Below are 21,991 nucleotides of genomic sequence, written 5' to 3'. Positions count from 1 at the left end.
AACAACAAATATAAACAACAACAAAAATAACAATTGGCAAAAATTAACAAACACAATAAACATCATCAATTAACACCAGTAAACCACAATAATAAACAACAATTAACAACAACAACCACTACCAACAAAAATAAACAGACATTAAGAACAACAATAAATAACAACTATTAACAACCATACATGAATACAATAATAAACAACAACAAATATAAACAACAACAAAAATAACAATAGACAACAGCGATTAACAACAACAATAAACATCATCCATTAACACCAGTAAATAACAATAATAAACAACAAACAACAACCATTAACAACAATAAACAACAACCATTACGATCAATAAATAACAATAATACAACAACTATAAACAACAACAGCAAAAATAATAATAATAATATTCATAATGGACAAAAGCAATTAATAATAAAAAACTATAAACAGTGATAACAATAATAAACAAAAACAACAATTATCAACCACAATACACAACAACAACAATAACATAAAATGAGCGGACCCTGAAACCACGCACGTAAGCATGCTTGTTGTGTTTGTACACAATAAGACTCATTCAGGAAATGACCAACGGATAGCTTCATTTTGTCATTTTTATCACAAAAAAGTAAATTCTACAAGGATTCTAATTAATACCTTTAAATGTGAGCACTATTATCATTGTTATTTTTTATTTCTTACCTTCTTTCTGCACCTGAGCGATCCTCTCCTGGACGCCATCAGCGTTCTCAATCAGCTGCTTCTGTGCGGCAATCATCTGAATACACAAACAAACAAACAAACAAACACACAGAAAGTATTGAGTTCAACCTTTATAGAAAATGATTGGACTTAAAACATATCCCTGAGGAATTATGCAATGAAGTGTAGCCAATGTTTTGTTCCTGTGCATATCTACAGTGTTTTGTGTGATATAAATAAAGCACAGACAAAAGTATTGGGACACATGGCCATGACACGTACAGGAAGTGAAAGGTAAAGAAAACATGGAGTGCATCCCCGACACTCCTCGACTGTTTTTATTCTACGTCACATTATTATTCTTATTTTTGTGGTGTAACAAAACGTTTTAATGCGAGACTACTGGTCTGGGTAAGGAGTCTGTTAAATTAGAACAAATTTTTTCTGCTTTGAGTGTTTCAGAGTTGGACATGTGTTTTACTGAGGTGGCTAACTATGATGCGTGCAGTTTATCAAAGCAACAAACAAACAATCGGAAAATCCCCGTTACTGAGGTGGCTAACCATGATGTGTGCAGTTTATCAAAGCAACAAACAAACAATCGGAAAATCCCCGTTACTGAGGTGGCTAACCATGATGCGTGCAGTTTATCAAAGCAACAATCAAACAATCGGAAAATTCCTGTCGTATCAATTCCTAGATATGGTCGTAACTATACTAAATGCACTGGGCATAATAAACACAACATTATTAATATTGCTACTACGGATAATTTGATCAAAAACTCCCTAAAACAGCCCACTACCTATAATATAGGTTTTTTAAACATAAGATCATTGTCTCCTAAAACGTTGTTAGTTAATGATATTATCAGAGACAACAATCTTAACGTCATCGGTCTCAGCGAAACCTGGCTTAAACCAAACGACTTTTTTGCGCTAAATGAGGCATGTCCTCCTAACTTTACACATGCGCATATTGCCCGTCCGCTCAAAAGGGGTGGGGGGTCGCACTAATATACAACGAAAACTTTAACCTTAGTCCTAACATAAATAATAAATATAAATCGTTTGAGGTGCTTACTATGAGGTCTGTCACACCGCTGCCTCTACACCTGGCTGTTATCTACCGCCCCCCAGGGCCCTATTCGGACTTTATTAATGAATTCTCAGAGTTCGTTGCTGATCTAGTGACACACGCCGATAATATAATCATAATGGGGGACTTTAATATCCATATGAATACCCCATCGGACCCACCGTGCGTAGCGCTCCAGACTGTAATTGATAGCTGTGGTCTCACACAAATAATAAATGAACCCACGCATCGCAACGGTAATACGATAGACCTAGTGCTTGTCAGGGGCATCACCGTTTCCAAAGTTACGATACTCCCGTATACTAAAGTATTGTCCGATCATTACCTTATAAAATTCGAGGTTCAGACGCATGATCGTCAAACTAATAATAATAATACCTGCTATAGCAGCCGCAACATTAATACAGCCACAACGACAACTCTTGCTGACCTACTGCTCTCGGTAATGGCACCATTCCCAAAGTATGTGGGCTCTATTGATAACCTCGCTAACAACTTTAACGACGCCCTGCGCGAAACCATTGATAACATAGCACCGCTAAAGTTAAAAAAGGCTCCAAAAAAGCGCACCCCGTGGTTTACAGAAGAAACTAGAGCTCAGAAATTATTATGTAGAAAGCTGGAACGCAAATGACGCACGACTAAACTTGAGGTGCACCATCAAGCATGGAGTGATGGTTTAATAACTTATAAACGCATGCTTACCTTAGCTAAAGCTAAATATTACTCAAATCTCATCCACCGTAATAAAAACGATCCTAAATTTTTGTTTAATACGGTAGCATCGCTAACCCAACAAGGGACTCCTTCCAGTAGCTCAACCCACTCAGCTGATGACTTTATGCAATTCTTTAGTAAGAAAATTGAAGTCATTAGAAAGGAGATTAAAGACAATGCGTCCCAGCTACAACGGGGTCTATTAACACTGACACGATGGTATATACGGCGGATACTGCCCTCCAAAATAGTTTCTCCCGTTTTGAGGAAATAACATTAGAGGAATTGTTACAACGTGTAAATGGAATAAAACAGACAACATGTTTACTTGACCCTCTTCCTGGGAAACTGATCAAGGAGCTCTTTGAATTATTAGGTCCATCAGTGCTAAATATTATAAACTTATCACTCTCCTCGGGCACTGTTCCCCTAGCATTCAAAAAAGCGGTTATTCATCCTCTTCTTAAAAGACCTAACCTCGATCCTGACCTCATGGTAAATTACCGACCGGTGTCTCACCTTCCCTTTATTTCAAAAATCCTTGAAAAAATTGTTGCGGAGCAGTTAAATGAACACTTAGCGTCTAACAATCTATGTGAAACCTTTCAATCCGGTTTCAGGGCAAATCACTCCACGGAGACAGCCCTCGCAAAAATGACTAATGATCTATTGCTAACGATGGATTCTGATGCGTCATCTATGTTGCTGCTCCTCGATCTTAGCGCTGCTTTCGATACCGTCGATCATAATATTTTATTAGAACGTATCAAAACACGAATTGGTATGTCAGACTTAGCCCTGTCTTGGTTTAACTCTTATCTTACTGATAGGATGCAGTGTGTCTCCCATAACAATGTGACCTCGGACTACGTTAAGGTAACGTGTGGAGTTCCCCAGGGTTCGGTCCTTGGCCCTGCACTCTTCAGCATCTACATGCTGCCGCTAGGTGACATCATACGCAAATACGGTATTAGCTTTCACTGTTATGCTGATGACACCCAACTCTACATGCCCCTAAAGCTGACCAACACGCCGGATTGTAGTCAGCTGGAGGCGTGTCTTAATGAAATTAAACAATGGATGTCCGCTAACTTTTTGCAACTCAACGCCAAAAAAACGGAAATGCTGATTATCGGTCCTGCTAGACACCGAACTCTATTTAATAATACAACTCTAACATTTGACAACCAAACAATTAAACAAGGCGACACGGTAAAGAATCTGGGTATTATCTTCGACCCAACTCTCTCCTTTGAGGCACACATTAAAAGCGTTACTAAAACGGCCTTCTTTCATCTCCGTAACATCGCTAAAATTCGCTCCATTCTGTGCACTAAAGACGCTGAGATCATTATCCATGCGTTTGTTACGTCTCGCCTCGACTACTGTAACGTATTATTTTCGGGTCTCCCCATGTCTAGCATTAAAAGATTACAGTTGGTACAAAATGCGGCTGCTAGACTTTTGACAAGAACAAGAAAGTTTGATCACATTACGCCTGTACTGGCTCACCTGCACTGGCTTCCTGTGCACTTAAGATGTGACTTTAAGGTTTTACTACTTACGTATAAAATACTACACGGTCTAGCTCCATCTTATCTTGCCGATTGTATTGTACCATATGTCCCGGCAAGAAATCTGCGTTCAAAGGACTCCGGCTTATTAGTGATTCCCAAAGCCCAAAAAAAGTCTGCGGGCTATAGAGCATTTTCCGTTCGGGCTCCAGTACTCTGGAATACCCTCCCGGTAACAGTTCGCGATGCCACCTCAGTAGAAGCATTTAAGTCTCACCTTAAAACTCATTTGTATACTCTAGCCTTTAAATAGACTCCCTTTTTAGACCAGTTGATCTGCCGTTTCTTTTCTTTTTCTTCTATGTCCCACTCTCCCGTGTGGAGGGGGTCCGGTCCGATCCGGTGGCCATGTACTGCTCGCCTGTGTATCGGCTGGGGACATCTCTGCGCTGCTGGTCCGCCTACGCTTGGGATGGTTTCCTGCTGGCTCCGCTGTGAACGGGACTCTCGCTGCTGTGTCTTGGATCCTCTTTGGACTGGACTCTCGCGACTGTGTTGTATCCATTGTGGATTGAACTTTCACAGTATCATGTTAGATCCGCTCGACATCCATTGCTTTCCTCCTCTCTAAGGTTCTCATAGTCATCATTGTCACTGACGTCCCACTGGGTCATTATTGTCACCAATGTCCCACTGGGTGTGGGTTTTCCTTGCCCTTATGTGGGCCTACCGAGGATGTCGTGGTGGTTTGTGCAGCCCTTTGAGACACTAGTGATTTAGGGCTATATAAGTAAACATTGATTGATTGATTGATAGTGACACAATTTAGGCTTTTAAGTGACAAAATATCACATTTGCATGAGAAATGACCCTGTGAAGACAAAAAAAACTTTTTTTGATCACATTTGAGCTTTTATGGTCTTTTAATAGACAAAGATTGCGTTTCTGTAGTCAAATTAACACTTTCTTGAATAAACAATATATCATTTTGATAACTATTGCTGTTTTACAGCACATGTTTTATAACCAAATATTAGATTTTTTTGCCAATTTGGCAATTATAAGCGTAAATATGGCATTTTAAAGAATAATTTATAACTGATAAAAAGTTTTTGATCAAATATATATTTTTTGTGCAACAATATTACTTTTGCCATCAACTTTTGCTTTTTAGAGCTAAATATGAGCAAATAGGAAGGTTTATTGGGGGCGAAAGCCTTTAAGACTAAACATAGCATTTTCAAATCTTAATTTTGCTTTTTGTGGGTATACATTGTGTTTAAAAGTCAAAATATAGCATTTCTTTTGGCCAACCAACTAACTACATCATTTTGTGGCACCATGTAACTTTTTGCTGTCAACTAATTTATTTTTTTTTGCGGCATATTTTTGGGCAAATATTTAAAAAACATTATTTAGCATTTATGTGAGTCTAAATGGTGTTTTGATCAAAGGATACAGCTTTTATTTGGGCACACTAATAATACTTTCTTGGATAAAGTATATATTTTTTGTTTAACAATATTGTGTTTTACTGTCAACTATTGCTTTTAACTGACATACTGAACATTTGTGGCAAAAAAATAAAATGTTACTAGCAAAATACAGACTTGACATTTATGTGGGCAAACTGACTTTTTGGATTAATATATTATTTTTGTATATCACTTTTCGCTGTCAACTATTGTTTTTTGCAACAAATGTTTTATAAGCAAGTATAAAATGTTATTGGTGGCATTTTTAGATCTTAATTACGTATTTATGTGAGTAAATATGGTGTTTTAAAAAAAACAATTTTGGTGACCAAAAATATCATTTTTGTGCCACAATATTACTTTTTGCTGTCGGGCATTTCTTTTTAGTGACAAATATTAGCAAAAGAAAGCTTTTTGAGGCTGAAAATAACATTTCAGACCTTCATTTTGCCTTTTCGGGAGTTGCTAGTTGTCTTCTTCTAATGCATTTACTACAATTTTTGCAAGCTGGGTGACGTTTGCTGTGGTCTGGAACAACATGGCACACAATTTATCTGAAATGCAGGCAATATTACATACAGATATGTCATGATGATGAGACGCACAAATATAAATTAAACACACGGAAGACATAAGTGGGCAAACTACAAATTTATTGACCAAATATATATTTTAGTGCTGCAATATTACTTTTCACTGTCAGCTATTGATGTTTTATGACAAACAGGGCCCTTTTTTAAACAAATATAAAAGTTCATCATCAAAATAAATCCTTTTTTAGATCTTAATTTTGCTTTTGTTTTCAATATTCATGGTGTTTTAATACAAAAATATAGCATATCTGTAGGAAAACAAATGTACATTTTTAGTGCCACAATATTACTTTTTCAGTGACAGATATGGCACTTTTCTGTAACGACCTGGTCGCATGGTGATGCGGGTTTCGTTCTCCCAGGGATGCAGAAGGGCTTCGGACACAGCATGCAGGTAGGAAAAATGATTTATTAAGAAATAAATCAGACTTAGACAAAACTAAAAGAGCTAGCATGGGAGCTAGAAAACAAATAGCCTAGCGTGAAAGCTAGCAGGTAGCGAGCAGGAAAACCAAAGTCGTTATTTGTTGCGTATAGCAAATTAGGAAGCAAGCCTGACTGACTGGATAAGGCAGGCTTAAATAATGACAGTAATCACAAAACAGTCGCACGTCCGGAACAGGCGGCAGGTGGAAATAATTAGTAACTATGGAAACAAACTGAGAGGTGCACAAACAGGAACCGGAGGAGTCCAAAACCAACAGTAAACACAAAAAGACTCAAAAATCTAAATCATAATATGATCCGGGTAGCGGATCATTACACTTTTCTGGTCAAATGTACACATTTTTTGGGACAATAAATCCTTTTGAGGCAAAATATAACATTGCAGATCTTAATTTAGCTTTTAACATGAGTATTCATGGTGTTTTATTAGAAACATGCATAGGCAAACTAACCTTTTATTGACCAAATATGTAATTGTTGTGCCACAATACTACTTTTTGTGGCCAGCTATTGCTTTTTAGTGACAAATATGACACTTTTCTGGTCAGAAATACACGTTTATTTGCTAAATGAAGCCCCTTGAGGGTAAAAAAAACTTTTTTAGATCCCAAGATAGCCTTTTTATCAGTAACATTGTGTTTTATAAGAAAAATAAAGCATTTTTCTTAAAGAAATATTTACTTTATGTGCGAAAATACTAATTTTGCTTTTTATTGAAAAATATGGTACTTTTCTGGTCAGATATACAAGTTTATATGGAAAATAAAGCCTTTACACAAACTAAACACAACCTTTTCATATTCGAATTTAGCCTCTTTGTGACTAAGAATGGTGTTTAAATGGCAAAATATAGTATATACAAACAAACTACACATTTCCTGACCAAATATATGTTTTTTGTCATACAATATTACTTTTCAATGTAAACTATTGCTTTTTAGTGAAAAATATTGCTCCTTTGTGGATAAATGTACTAGTTTATTTGGGCAAATTAACACTTTCCTGGATATATATTATTGTTTTAATGGGGGTGTAACGGTACATGTTTTTGTATTGAACCATTTCGGTATGGGGGTTTCGGTTCGGTTCAGAGGTGTACCGAACGACACGGACATATTAAGTAGCGCGCCGCATGTTGTGTAGACAATGCACCATGAATTGATTTACGTGTACCCCGACTTAAACAAGTTGAAAAACTTATTGGGGTGTTACCATTTAGTGGTCAATTGTACGGAATATGTACTGTACTGTGCAATCTACTAATAAAAGTTTCAATCAATCAAAAAAACAGATAGACTGACCACACCTCATCTTTTCACTGGATATGTCCTCTTTGCGGAGCTGTCCAGGTGGAGTTTCTTAAATGCCTCGAATGTCTGGCATTTTAAGTTAGGGTTGTGTGTATTTTCAATGTATGTTCAGGGTTAAGAAGGGGTTAAAAACAAACAAAAAAGTGGTGCGCACAGCAGCATTCGTGAGGGCGGGGCAGAGACAGAGAGAGCGAGAGAGTTATGATAAATGCGCATGCCTCGCCAAGCTCTGCTTTTTACCCATAGATTTATCAGATTTTATTTTTTACTATCTATAGCAGGGGTGTCAAAAGTGTGCCCCGGAGGCCATTTGCGGCCCACAGCTAATGTTTTAAAGGCCCACGGAGATTCTAAAAATACTATTAAAATAAACAAAAACATAAACAAAAGTGAAATAAAAAAAGCTTAAAGGCTAAATATAATTTAGAAAAAGTTGCAACCTTGTTTAAAAAACAAAGCTTTCATTTTTTTCTTTCAAACTGTCATTGCTCAAAACATAATATTACATCAAAATCAATGTTCTTATGAATTATTGACCTATCCAAGTTTCCGATTACTTAACATCAAATATTCCACAAAGAAAAATATTTTTGGTGGAAGATTCAGCAAATTTGTTAAATAAATAACCAAAAAATTTATATTTTGTTGTTTTCTTACTGTACCGAAAATGAAACGAACCGTGACCTCTGAACCGAGGTACGTACCGAACCAAAATTTTTGTGTACCGTTACACCCCTATGTTTTAATGTAAATAATTCACTTTTCATGGAAGATGATGTTTTATTGCCAAATACGCAATTTTATTGGCAAACATTTTTAGGTCTCAATTTATGTGAGTAAATATGGTGTTTTAATGACAGGATATAGCATATATTTGGGCAAACTAATATTTTCTTGGATAAATATGTCATTTTTTTAATGGAAATAGTTCACTTTTCGTAGGAGCTGTTTTATTGCCAAATACACAATTTTATTGGCAGAAATGTTCAGATCTCAATTTATGTGAGTAAATTTGGTGTTTTAATCACTTGATATAGCATTTATTTGGGCAAACTAACACTTTCTTGGAGAAATATGTAATTTTTAATGTAAACATTTTTTACTTTTTTGTGGAAGATTGCCCTTTTAGGCAAATGTCGGACTTTAGTGTCAGAATGTGACATTGCTGGAAGACTCTGCAGCGTGGCAGCGGGATTGATGTCAATTTAAGATCGTCAACACTGCCGCTCAGGAGACACAATTCCACAGTGTGTGACAATGTGCGTGTGGGCGTCACACAGCTGGGAAGGAGGCGTCCTGAGACGAGGTAGGAGCAGACGCAGCTGGCCTGCTGGTGATGCGCGAGCTTGACGAGGCGTGTGGGTGACGGCTCCACGCGTGTCATCGCTGAGTGCGTTCCTGCATACGTAATGCCACGCCACTCTGTGTGTGTGTGTGTGTGTGTGTGTGTGTGTGTGTGTGTGTAGGCACTGCAATTAGAAGTTTTAATTGGCCCCATGCAGCCCCCGGGGGGGGGGGGGGGTAGTAGTAAGACATGATGTGCTTTTGCTGAGGTTGGACATAATTACAGCTTGTACCGCCGAGTGTACTCATTTGTACTCATTAAGGAACGTCATTACATAACTCGACGAGCCTCGCGTTCAGGGTGCCGTCACAACGTCCTCGCGCTAACATTGTGCCTGAATGGGGACAAGTAATAGCTTGAAACATTCACGTCGGTGCCTCGCTGGCTTGTAAAAGGGCAGAATGGCATCTGCGCTGTTGCCATGACGACCTTGCATCCCCCACTGAGTGGTCTGCAATTGTTTGTCGTCCAAACAGGACATCTCTTTTGTTGCTCTAGCGCTAGCACCCATGCTTAAGTGTCCAGAAAGGTGCCATGAGCGTGTGTACAAACTGAAAGGACGAGGTGTTGAGCACAGGTTAGACTACAGGGGGCACCTGGGAGCAAACTGCTACAGTCGGAAGGGGATTCAAATGGCCTCCGTTTGTTGCGGTTTACCTGACTCATGAAACGTGGCGAATTTAGGCCGTGCACTTTCCGCTTTAGCCGCCAGATGGCACTATAGTGTTAAATTCCGCCCTGATATCGGTAGGTCGTGAGTTCAAACCCCAGCCGAGTCGTACCAAAAACTATACAAATGGGACCCATTACCTCCCTGCTTGGCACTCAGCATCAAGGGTTGGAATTGGGGGTTAAATCACTAAAAATTATTCCTGGGCGCAGTGACGGCTGCTCCCCACTGCTCCCCTCCCCTCCCAGGGGGTGAACAAGGGTGATGAGTCAAATGCAGAGAATAATTTCGCCACACATGTTGTGTGTGTGACAATCATGGGTACTTTAACTTTAACTTCAAATATCTTAAAATGTGTCATTTAGCTCTGTAGAGTGGCGCTTTCCATCATTTTCAGCAGACTGCATTACACAACGCTTAAACCCCCAGGAATGGGCCCACATTAATCCCTTCCCTGTTGTACTTTCAAAATGTCCACCATATTATACTTTTCATGATGTGCTATGAGTAACATGGACATGATACCCTTAGCTAAATGAATCCGCCCTATGTCCGCTTGTCATTTTGACAAAAAAAAAAAAGGCAGGCTTTGCTACACATCTTAAAACAGTCCAAGTGCTCTGCCAACTAAGTCAGATGCAGACATGTGTGCTTTAATTTGGACATTTTGTTTTTCCGAGCACCTGAGTGCGACGTTAGCATGTAGCTCACAAAGCTATGCTATGCTTTGAAGTTAAAGTTAAAGTACCAATGACTGTCACAGACACGCTAGGTGTGGCAAAAGTATTCTCTGCATTTGACCAATCACCCTTGATCACCCCCTGGGAGGTGAGGGGAGCAGTGGGCAGCAGCGGTGGCCAGGCCCGGGAATCATTTTTGGTGATTTAACCCCCAATTTCGCCCATTGATGCTGAGTGCCAAGCAGGGAGGTAATAGGTCCCATTTTATAGTCTTTAGTATGACTCGGCCGGGGTTTGAACTCACGACCTTTGCTAATATTTGCGACCTCCCGCCCCGACTCCTCAATGCAGTGCTTCTTAAATAGCGGGGCGTGAGAGGCAAGGGACTTATAGCATTAGCCTCTTTTTTAAATTCTTGAACGATACACCAGCCTTCAGCTAGGTGGCAGCACTGCTCGGATTAATCAACAGGCTCAACCAGGAAATATGACCAAGCATGCAGACATAAATAACCTTTCAGTTTACTGCTAATGAAGATATTATTAAATAAACTAGAACATTCCCGCAAAAATTTGGATGTGTCTGCTATATGTGCCTTGGACCTCTGGCCGGGGGTCTTCGGAAGCCGCCATGCTTTTGAGATGGTGCCGGGAGTCGGAATCCATTAGTTTTAGGTAATTATCGGTATCGGTTTCAAAATTATTGGTATTGGTATTAAATGAAGTAAAATTTCTGACTTTTTAAAACGCTGCTGTGTACATGGATGTAGGGAGAAGAACAGAGCGCCAATAAACCTTAAAGGCACTGCTTTTGCGTGTCAACCCAGTCACATATCTACTTCTTTTCATACACACAAATTAATGCAAGGCATACTTATTCAACAGCCATACAGGTCACACTGAGGGTGGCTGTACATACAACTTTAACACTGTTACAACTATGCGCCACACTGTGAACCCACACCAAACAAGAATGACAAACACATTTCGGGAGAACATCTGCACCGTAACACAACATAAACACAACAGAACAAATACCCAGAACCCCTTGCAGCACTAACTCTTCCGGGAAGCTACAATGTACACCCCACTACCCTCTAGCCCCCCCACTTCAACCCCGCCCACCTCAACTTCCTCATACTCTCTCTGGAACAGTATGTCACAAATTCAAAGCTGCTGTTTTGAGGCATGTTAAAAAAATAATGCACATTGTGACTTCAATAATAAATATGACAGTGCCATGTTGGCATTTTTTTCCATGACTTTAGTTGATTTATTTTGGAAAACCTTGTTACATTGTTTAATGCATCCAGGGGGGCATCACAACAAAATTCGGCATAATAATGCTTTAATTCCACGACTGTATATATCGGTATTGGTAATTAACAGTGGACAATATCGGAATATCGGATATCAGCAAAAAAGCCATTATCGGACATCTCTAGTTTTAGTTGTAACTAAAATGAGCTACAGAGCTAGCTTAAAACAGTAGCATGTTTACATTAAACTGCTAACACTTAGCATGTGTGCTAACAATGGCATGCTAACAGTTAGCATGTCTCACATATCAAGTAACACGGAAATAGAGAAAAAAGTGCAAATTTGGATGAAAAAGTCGGCATGCTTACGTTAGCTTGTTAGCATGCTATCGTTTGCATGCTAACAAAATTGCTATTGTGACATCCAGTGGAAAAATTAAGAACAGCAGTTTCTTTCATTTAAAAAAACAAAAAAGCAGCTCATTTTAATACTTGGCAAACTCATCACGTGGGCCGGATTAAACCTGTTCGCGGGCCGTAGGTTTGACACCCCAGCTGTAGAGTAAACAACACACAAGTCTTCAGCTCGGTGGTATATCGGTACACAAAATACAGCTCGTTGGCATTAAAGCGTGTTTCCAGTGGGAATGACTGAAAGCACTTTTACTGTCTAAACTCCAGCATCACGGCTAGATTTTGGACAACACACTTCAAGTAAACGTCCTTAAGTTTACATTTCTTGAAAAATATTCTAATATAGTAACTTCTAAAAAAGAAGAATGTTGATGTTGTTACTGACCGTTTCGTAGGCGGTGAGTAGTTTGCGCGTGGCCTCGGAGACGCTGACCAGGGCCTCTAAAGACGGGTACCCCTCCTTCAGCACCATGGTGGCCCCCCTGACGCCCTCGGGGCTCTGCAGCCGGGTGGCCAGGCTGTGGATGCACTGCTTGAGTTTGGCCACCGTGGGGAGCCCACATTGCTCTTTGAAAGTGGCGATGGTGCCCTGGAAAAGAAGGGGAAAAAAATCAGAGGGAAATAAAATCAGAGGGAAATATGTCGTCTAGCTGAAATGTTTTTCCACGTGGCGCTACCCCAACTAGACCAGACTTGTGGTGTGCCTTACCCCCCCGTGTGTGTGTGTGTGTGTGTGTGTGTGTGTGTGTGTGTGTGTGTGTGTGTGTGTGTGTGTGTGTGTGTGTGTGTGTGTGTGTGTGTGTGTGTGACTTGCAGCAATGATGATGGTGGATTGTGGCAGATAAGCCCACAGAAAGCTCAGGTGGGCGGCGTGGGGGCAATAAGAGTGAAGCAAGAAGATTAAAACCGAGACAATAGGTGTGTGTGTGTGTGTGTGTGTGCGTGTGTGTGTGTGTGTGTGTGTGTGTGTGTGTGTGTGTGTGTGTGTGTGCGTGCGTGCATCTGACTGATTTGAAACATTGTTTTCATTACATGTACTGTAAATGTGTGTGTGTGTGTGTGTGTGTGTGTGTGTGTGTGTGTGTGTGTGTGTGTGTGTGTGTGTGCGCGTGCGTGCGTGCGTGCGTGCGTGCGTGCGTTTGTGTGTGTTAAAAGAGGTGGGTGCATGGCGTCAAGGTGTTGGCGTCTAATGCTTATGCTATTTATGGATGCTTGATAACAATCCTCCTACACGCTTTTTTACTTATTTTATTCCATACCTTTTGTTTTCACAGCATGTCACATGTCCTGAAGAGATTTTTATTTCATTTATTTGTATTCATAATCAATACCTCAATAGCCATCCATTATATGTGTTAAATAAATTTGCATTATATATGGATCATTTTAAAATATTATTATTATTATTATTATCATTATTAATATTATTATACAAAATATTGTAGTTTTTTTGTATTTTTTATTTTTTATTTTCAAGTATTAAAGTAAAATATGGCTGATGCAAAGTTATTTAATCAATTAATTAAACCAAAATAATGTGTACAATTTTAATAGAATGCGATAAATAAGTAATAGTAAAATACAAACCCCGTTTCCATATGAGTTGGGAAATTGTGTTGGATGTAAATATAAACGGAATACAATGATTTGCAAATCATTTTCAACCCATATTCAGTTGAATATGCTGCAAAGACAACATATTTGATGTTCAAACTGAGAAAAAAAATTTTGATGCCAGCAACACGTGACAAAGAAGTTGGGAAATGTGGCAATAAATACTGATAAAGTTGAGGAATGCTCATCAAAATCTTATTTAGAACATCCCACAGGTATGCAGGCTAATTGGGAACAGGTGGGTGCCATGATTGGGTATAAAAGCAGCTTCTGTGAAATGCTAAGTGTTTCACAAACAAGGACGGGGCGAAGGTCACCACTTTGTGAATAAATGTGTGAGCAAATAGTTAAACAGTTTAAGAAAAACCGTTCTCAACGGTCTATTGCAAGGAATTTATGAATTTCACCATCTACGGTCCGTAATACCATCAAAAGGTTCAGAGAATCTGGAGAAATCACTGCACCTAAGCGATTATATAACAGAGTTTCGTTCCCTCAGGCGGTACTGCATAAAAAAGCGACATCAGTGTGTAAAGGATATCACCACATGGGCTCCGGAACACTTCAGAAAACCACTGTCAGTAACTACAGTTTGTCGCTACAGCTGTAAGTGCAAGGTAAAGCTCTATTATGCAAGGCCAAAGCCATTTATCAACGACACCTAGAAACGCCGCCGTCTTCTCTGGGCCCGAGCTCAGCTAAGATGGACTGATGCAAAGTGGAAAAGTGTTCTGTGGTCTGACGAGTCCACATTTCAAATTGTTTTTTGGAAACGATGAACGTCATGTCCTCCGGACCAAAGAGGAAAAGAACCATCAGGACTGTTCTAGTTGCAAAGTTGAAAAGCCAGCATCTGTGATGGTATGGGGGTGTATTAGTGCCCAAGGCATGGCTAACTTACACATCTGTGAAGGCACCATTAATGCTGAAAGGTACATACAGCTTTTGGAACAACATATGTTGCCATCCAAGCAATGTTATCATGGACGCCCTTGCTTATGTCAGCAAGACAATGCCAAGTCACTTGTTACAACAGCGTGGCTTCATAGTAAAAGAGTGCAGGTACCAGACTGGCCTGCCTGTAGTCCAGACCTGTCTCCCACTGAAAATGTGTGGCACATTATGAAGCCTAAAATACCACAATGGAGACCCCGGACTGTTGAACAACTTAACCTGTACATAAAACAAGAATGGGAAAGAATTCCACCTGAAAAGCTTAAAGAAATGTGTCTCCTCATTTCCCAAAGGTTTATTGAGCCTTTATCGTGACGGTCCCTGACACAAGGCTGAAGCTTAGAGGTGACAGAGCTTTCGCCGCTGCAGCTCCCAAGCTCTGGAACGACCTACCTCTGAGTGTTAGACAAGCCTCCTCTCTTCCTGTTTTTAAATCTCTATTAAAAACATACTTTTATTCCTTGGCTTTTAACACTGAGTGATATCCATGCTGCAATGGTGCCCCATTATACACCTGCAGTGAACCTGTTTTTATGTTTTATTTATTTGTTTTTTATCATGTTCTGTTTGTGTTGTGTTGTTTGCTCGGTTTTCGTATTATCTTTTAACCTGCCCATTGTACAGCACTTTGGCTACCCCTGTGGTAAATTTTAAATGTGCTTTATAAATAAAGTTGATTTGATTTGATTTAATTTGAGTTAGCATGTATCAAGTACCAAGTTTAATGACTCTGAGGTGTATGGCTTCAAAATTTGCTTAAAAAGTTAGTATGCGAACAGCTAGCATGTATCAAGTACCAAACTATACAACTCTGAGTTGTATGGTTTCAACATTAGCTTGAATAAGTTAGCCTGCTAACAGTTAGCCTGTATCAAGTACCAAGTTATACAACTCTGAGGTGAATGGCTTCAAAATTAGCTTGAAAAGATTAGCATGCTAACAGTTAGCATGTATCAAGTACCAAATTATACACCTGTGAGGTGTATGGCTTCAAAATCAACTTAAAAAGTTAGTATGCAAACAGTTGGCATGTATCAAGTACCAATTTATACAACTCTGAGGTGTATGGATTAAACATTAGATTGAATAAGTTAGCATGCTAACAGTTAGCCTGTATCAAGTACCAAGTTATACGACTCTGAGGTGCATGGCTTCAACATTAGCTTGAAAGGATTAGCATGCTGACAGTTAGCATGTATCAAGTACCAAATTATACGACTGAGGTGTATGGCTTCAAAATCAACTTAAAAAGTTAGTATGCAAACAGTTGGCATGTATCAAGTACCAACTTATACGACTCTGAGGTGTATGGATTAAACATTAGATTGAATAAATTAGCATGCTAACAGTTAGCCTGTATCAAGTACCAAGTTATATGATTGAGATGCATGGCTTCAAAAGTAACTTTAAAAAGTTAGCATGCTAACATTAGCATGGTGGGGGATTAAGGTTAGACCTCCTACCCTAACCCTAATGCTCTAGTTATTCAAAGTTATGTAATATAAACATATGTAAAATGTAGCTAGAAGGCCAAATAAAGGAATACACTATATTATCCATCCATCCATCCATTTTCTGCCGCTTATTCCCGTTCGGGGTCGCGGGGGGCGCTGGCGCCTATCTCAGCTACAATCAAACATTTCTATATTTTGTGGGGCTGTTATAAATAGTTTTATATGTAGACGAGGTGCGATTTGTCCAGGGTGTATTCCGCCTTCCGCCCATCATACAGGCTCCGTCATATTTCAATGTTGGTAAAATATATAAACTTTGTAGAACCCTTTGAAAACGAAACCAATTGATGAGTGACTCATTCCTGACATATCCTATGAAACTATCATATTGTCTATTACACATATTGATGCAAAAAGTTTACAAAGTTTAAAAATAAAATCTTGGGCTTTTTAAAGATTTTAAAGCTACATTCAAGGCTATTTTGAATTAGGAGGTTTCCTTATTCCTTTCTCTGAGACATCTCCCACAGATGAGTCGGCCTCAGCAATAACACATTCATCTGAACACATGTACTGTCGCTTTAAGAGAAATCACTTCTGTGGTTTAATAACAGCGATTTGAAAGATCCACAAACACGAACGCACTCACACGCCGTCACCGAATGGCCGCATTTCAAATATGAATAGGTGACGGCCACCACAAAAACGATTAGCCTTGTTTCCGTCTAGCCTCACTTCCAGGGAGAGGCTTGATGCCGCAGCGCATCCAAGCTGATCCAAAGCTTCTTTTAAACGTCACAATACGTCTTGCTGGAAGTGGTCTCTCATATACGTACTGAACACCGCTTATTGCATTACAGGTACACGGCAACAGTCATTTTAAAAGTCCCGTTGCATTCTTGGTTATCCTTTAGGCCAGGGGCGCTCACACTTTTTCTGCAGGCGAGCTACTTTTCAATTGACCAAGTCCAGGAGATCTACCTCATTCCTATTTATATCCATCCATCCATTTTCTACCGCTTATTCCCTTTTGGGATCGCGGGGGGCGCTGGCGCCTATCTCAGCTACAATCGGGCGGAAGGCGGGGTACACCCTGGACAAGTCGCCACCTCATCGCAGGGCCAACACAGATGGACAACATTCACACTCACATTCACACACTAGGGCCAATTTAGTGTTGCCAATCAACCTATCCCCAGGTGCATGTCTTTGGAAGTGGGAGGAAGCCGGAGTACCCGGAGGGAACCCACGCATTCACGGGGAGAACATGCAATCTCCACACAGGAAGATCCCGAGGCTGGATTTGAACCCAGGACTGCAGGACCTTCGTATTGTGAGGCAGACGCACTAACCCCTCTCCCACCGTGAAGCCCTTCCTATTTATAATTTATATTTATTTATTTATGAAAGAGACATTTGTTAACAAGTTAATGGTGTTTAATGATAATACAAGCATGTTTAACACACATAGATTCCTTTCTTTCATGAAGACAAGAATATAAGTTGGTGTATTTGATTCTGATGACTTGCATTGATTGGAATCAGACAGTGGTGCTGATAACGTCCGCATTTTCAAATGGAGGAAAAAAAAAGTCCTCCTTTCTGTCCAATACCACATGAAAGTGGTTGGATTTGGCATCTCATTTGTCCAACTTGCATACTCGTTTTTAAACACTTTGTTATGAGAGTAGCATATGTGTGTGGCCCTTTAATGTCTGGCAGCAGGTGAGTGACGTCAGTGACTGTGCGGGTGGGCAAGCAAGTGAGAAAGCGGTCGCTGAGGGCGGGGGAGAAATACATTGGCATCAAACTCCGTAGCTTGTTAGCTTGTGCACGCTAGCTTTCTGAGACTTATTTTGTTAGCACAGGCAGGATGAAACAGTTTTTTTATGGTGAAGACAGGAACTGTGCTGTCGGTCTTTAGAGTTTTGACAGTAGGTACGAAGTCTCTAGACATAAAATGTGTTTCTCTGCGTCCGCCATGTTAGTGATTTTTTTCTTAAATATGAGCTCGCAGCAGCCAGCGTCATCTCACAAGATCCTCGGGTGCCGAGAATGTCAAACAACTGACGAAAGGGAAGTCTTGGTATGATTGATGATTGCTCATTTTTATGTCTATTTTTTAATGCCTGGCTTGAGATCGACTGACACACCCTCCGAGATCGACCAGTCGATCGCGATCAACGTAATGGGGACCCCTGCTTTAGGCCGTACCTGGGAAAATTAAGGCCCGGGGGCCACATGCGGCCCGTTAAGCTTTTCAATCTGGCACGCCCGACATTCCCAAATATTTTTTTTAGATCTTTAAGATGGAAAGTAAAGCTGCCATTATGATGTGCAGTGATGTTTTCTGATGACCGTAAGTCTTCAACTATACAAAGCATTTCAATGGTTGGAATCTGCAAACATATACTAGTTACAATGGTCATCTAATTAGTTACTATGGTAATCTACGTCACAGCAGCTCAGACGAGGCACCAAGCAGTGTGGGCGTGAAGTGTTTCCACTGACGCGGAAGGCGTTTTTCACAACAAAGTTCTAAAGCTTATTGATGTATTAGATTGTAGGTGGGTTTATTTTGTACCCCTCGCGTTCGTATTTCACTGTTTGTTGTGTTTCACTTGACTGTAAAATATGTCGATCTAAAGGGGGTGTGACATTCATATTTTGTCGATATTCAGTCTTTTATCCTTCATAGAAAAATTTAAAATTACATTACATTTTTTACGGCGGTCTGTCATAACGTTTTTAGCATTCAATCAGACATTATTGCAAAGTTTTGTATTAGTGTCCCTACAAATAGATATACCGGCCCCCAGACAGATGTTTTTCTCTAAAGTGGCTCCTGAGTCAAAATAATTGTCCAGGCCTGCTTTAGGCAGAACTATGACTCAAACTTGTCATGCATTTAGCTGCCTTTATATACCTTGTGCTATCTGCAGTCCTAGGCAGTTGTAAAAATTGTAACAAATAATGAGGTAGAACAAAATATTTTAAGAATGCTTTACTCTACAAAGCAATTATCTTTTCTTCTAAACATTGTTTTGTTTACAAACTTTTTATATTTTATAACCATAGAAATAGGACATATCATGCGACACTAGTGCTAACAATACTACATGTAATACCTTGAATAACAAGCATGTACAACACGACTATTACAGCAACATCTATGATAGTACTTGGTTTGATGTTTACGGCAAAGACAATAAACTTCCATTTCCATGTTTTTAGCTACATTATATGCTAAAATGTGTTTGTACTATATAGCAGGGGTTCTCAAATGGGGGTACGCGTACCCCTGGGGGTACTTGAAGGTATACCAAGGGGTACGTGAGATTTAAAAAAAAAAATTATAAAAATAGCAACAATTCAAAAATCATTTATAAATATATTTGTTGAATAATACTTTAACAACATATGAATGAACGTTTGTAAACTGTTAAAATAAATGCAACAGTGCAATATTTAGTGTTGACAGCTAGATTTTTTGTGGACATGATCCATAAATATTGATGTTAAAGATGTATTTTTTGTGAAGGAAGGTTTAGAATGAATCCAGATGGATCTCTATTACAATCCCGAAAGAGGGCACTTTAAGTTGATGATTACTTCTTGTCATGTCTTTGTAATCATGTCCTTTTAGTTATGTTCTGTTTAGTTTTTTACTCCATTAGTTCCTGTCATTCTGCACTCCTGTTTGTTTTTGTCACCATGACTAGCAATTAGTTTTCACCTGTCATGTCACGCACCTGGTTTATTTGGACTTATGCACCTGTTAATCACCGCACATATTTAAGCCTGTAGTTGCCAGGCAATCAGCCTGGCGACATCACCCTCTACGCACCCTTGCTCCAAGCTGATGATCCATGCTTTTTACTCGTTCCCCGTAAGTTTTGTTATTAATGCCATAGTTTTCAAGTTTTGTTATATGTCCATAATTTACGTTGTAGTAAAAATTTTGCTTCATAGCCAAGTTTTGTACCTCCTCTGAGAGCGCCTTTTGTTAATACCCTTTGTTTTGTTTGTAGTTTTCGAGTTAAAATTAAAAGATGTCATTGCTTTCACGTCAAGTCGTTTTGCACCACGGGAAAACAAACCGCACCACAGTCCACACCTTGACACTTCTATGTGTAGAAATCTTCATTTATAATTGAATCACTTGTTTATTTTTCAACAAGTTTTTTGTTATTTTTATATCCATCCATCCATCCATTTTCTACCGCTTATTCCCTTTTGGGGTCGCGGGGGGCGCTGGCGCCTATCTCAGCTACAATCGGGCGGAAGGCGGGGTACGCCCTGGACAAGTCGCCACCACATCGCAGGGCCAACACAGATAGACAGACAACATTCTCACTCACATTCACACACTAGGGCCAATTTAGTGTTGCCAATCAACCTATCCCCAGGTGCATGTCTTTGGAAGTGGGAGGAAGCCGGAGTACCCGGAGGGAACCCACGCATTCACGGGGAGGACATGCAAACTCCACACAGAAAGATCCCGAGCCTGGATTTGAACCCAGGACTGCAGGACCTTCGTACTGTGAGGCAGACGCACTAACCCCTCTGCCACCGTGAAGCCTATTTTTATATCTTTTATTTTATTTTATTTTATTTTTTTCCCAAATAGTTCAAAAAAGACCACTACAAATGAGCAATATTTTGCACTGTTATACAATTTAATACATCAAAAACTGATGACATACTGCTGTATTTTACTTCTTTATCTCTTTTTTTCAACCAAAAATGCTTTGCTCTGATTAGGGGGTACTTGAATTAAAAAAAAATTCACAGGGGGTACAAAACTGAAAAAAGGTTGAGAACCACTGCTATATAGCTTTGACCAACTAGAAGTTTTGATGTTCCTCAACTCGTAATACTTTATGTGTGTGCATAAGGGGAGGGGGTATAGGTGGGAACATTGCTTTATCAGTATCATGCAGCTTCAAAACCCGTTTGGAAAAGCTGTGCACTACAAAACATGCTCATTGGAGCCATCAATCCTGACTTCCTCATTTTGATTTAAAACAAATACAAAAATAAAAGCACAAATAGTTATTTCACTTTTCTTTTATATATTTTGCTCCAAAGTCAATGTTGTGGATCAATCTAAATTTATTAGCATTTATTGACTTCATTCAATATTATCTTTCAGCATCAAATTGTTCAAAGTTTACAAAATATTTATATTTTAAAAGTTTAAATGTTTAAAGTCTAATTATTTTCTGTTACCGACTAAGGAACAATGTTAATAAAGTTATTCTCGGTTGTAAGTTGATCTATATTTGCTTCTTTTTTGTTTTATTTGACGTTAACGAAGATACAATGCAATGCCATCCATCCATCCATTTTCTACCGCTTGTCCCGTTCGGGGTCGCTGGAGCCTATCTAAGCTGCATTTGGGCGGAAGGCAGTGTACACCCTGGACAAGTCGCCACCTCATCGCAGGGCCAAAACAGATAGACAGACAACATTCACACACTAGGGCCAATTTAGTGTTGCCAATCAACCTTTCCCCAGGTGCATGTCTTGGAGGTGGGAGGAAGCCAGAGTACCCGGAGGGAACCCACGCAGTCACTGGGAGGACATGCAAACTCCACACAGAAAGATCCCGAGCCCGGGATTGAATCCAGGACAACTCAGGACCTTTGTATTGTGAGGCACATGCACTAACGCCTGATCCACCGTGCTGTCCAAAATGCAATGCAGAGGTGTAATTACTGTATTTAGTCTAGTCGTGGGGGTG

General features: G+C 39.6%; 1 protein-coding gene across 2 annotated transcripts in view; it reads right to left on the bottom strand.

Annotated features, from left to right (window-relative positions):
- Window positions 1–21,991, bottom strand: part of plcl1 (phospholipase C like 1) — a 177,695-nt gene that overhangs the window by 12,267 nt on the left and 143,437 nt on the right. The window contains exons 9-10 of one of the 2 annotated variants that reach the window (XM_061879621.1): window positions 12,609–12,812; window positions 703–778 (exon numbers count right to left, since the gene is read on the bottom strand). In XM_061879621.1, the coding sequence (XP_061735605.1) occupies window positions 703–778; window positions 12,609–12,812 (280 nt within the window). Of the gene's footprint in view, window positions 1–702; window positions 779–11,824; window positions 12,365–12,608; window positions 12,813–21,991 lie in introns of those variants that run through there. The other variant, XM_061879622.1, reaches the window with a different exon arrangement.

This window comes from Nerophis ophidion, linkage group LG19 (genome assembly GCF_033978795.1).
Source record: "Nerophis ophidion isolate RoL-2023_Sa linkage group LG19, RoL_Noph_v1.0, whole genome shotgun sequence".
Classification (NCBI taxonomy): domain Eukaryota; kingdom Metazoa; phylum Chordata; class Actinopteri; order Syngnathiformes; family Syngnathidae; genus Nerophis; species Nerophis ophidion.
The sequence above is the reverse complement of the archived record's forward strand: the minus strand, read 5'-3'. Positions and strand labels throughout refer to the sequence as shown.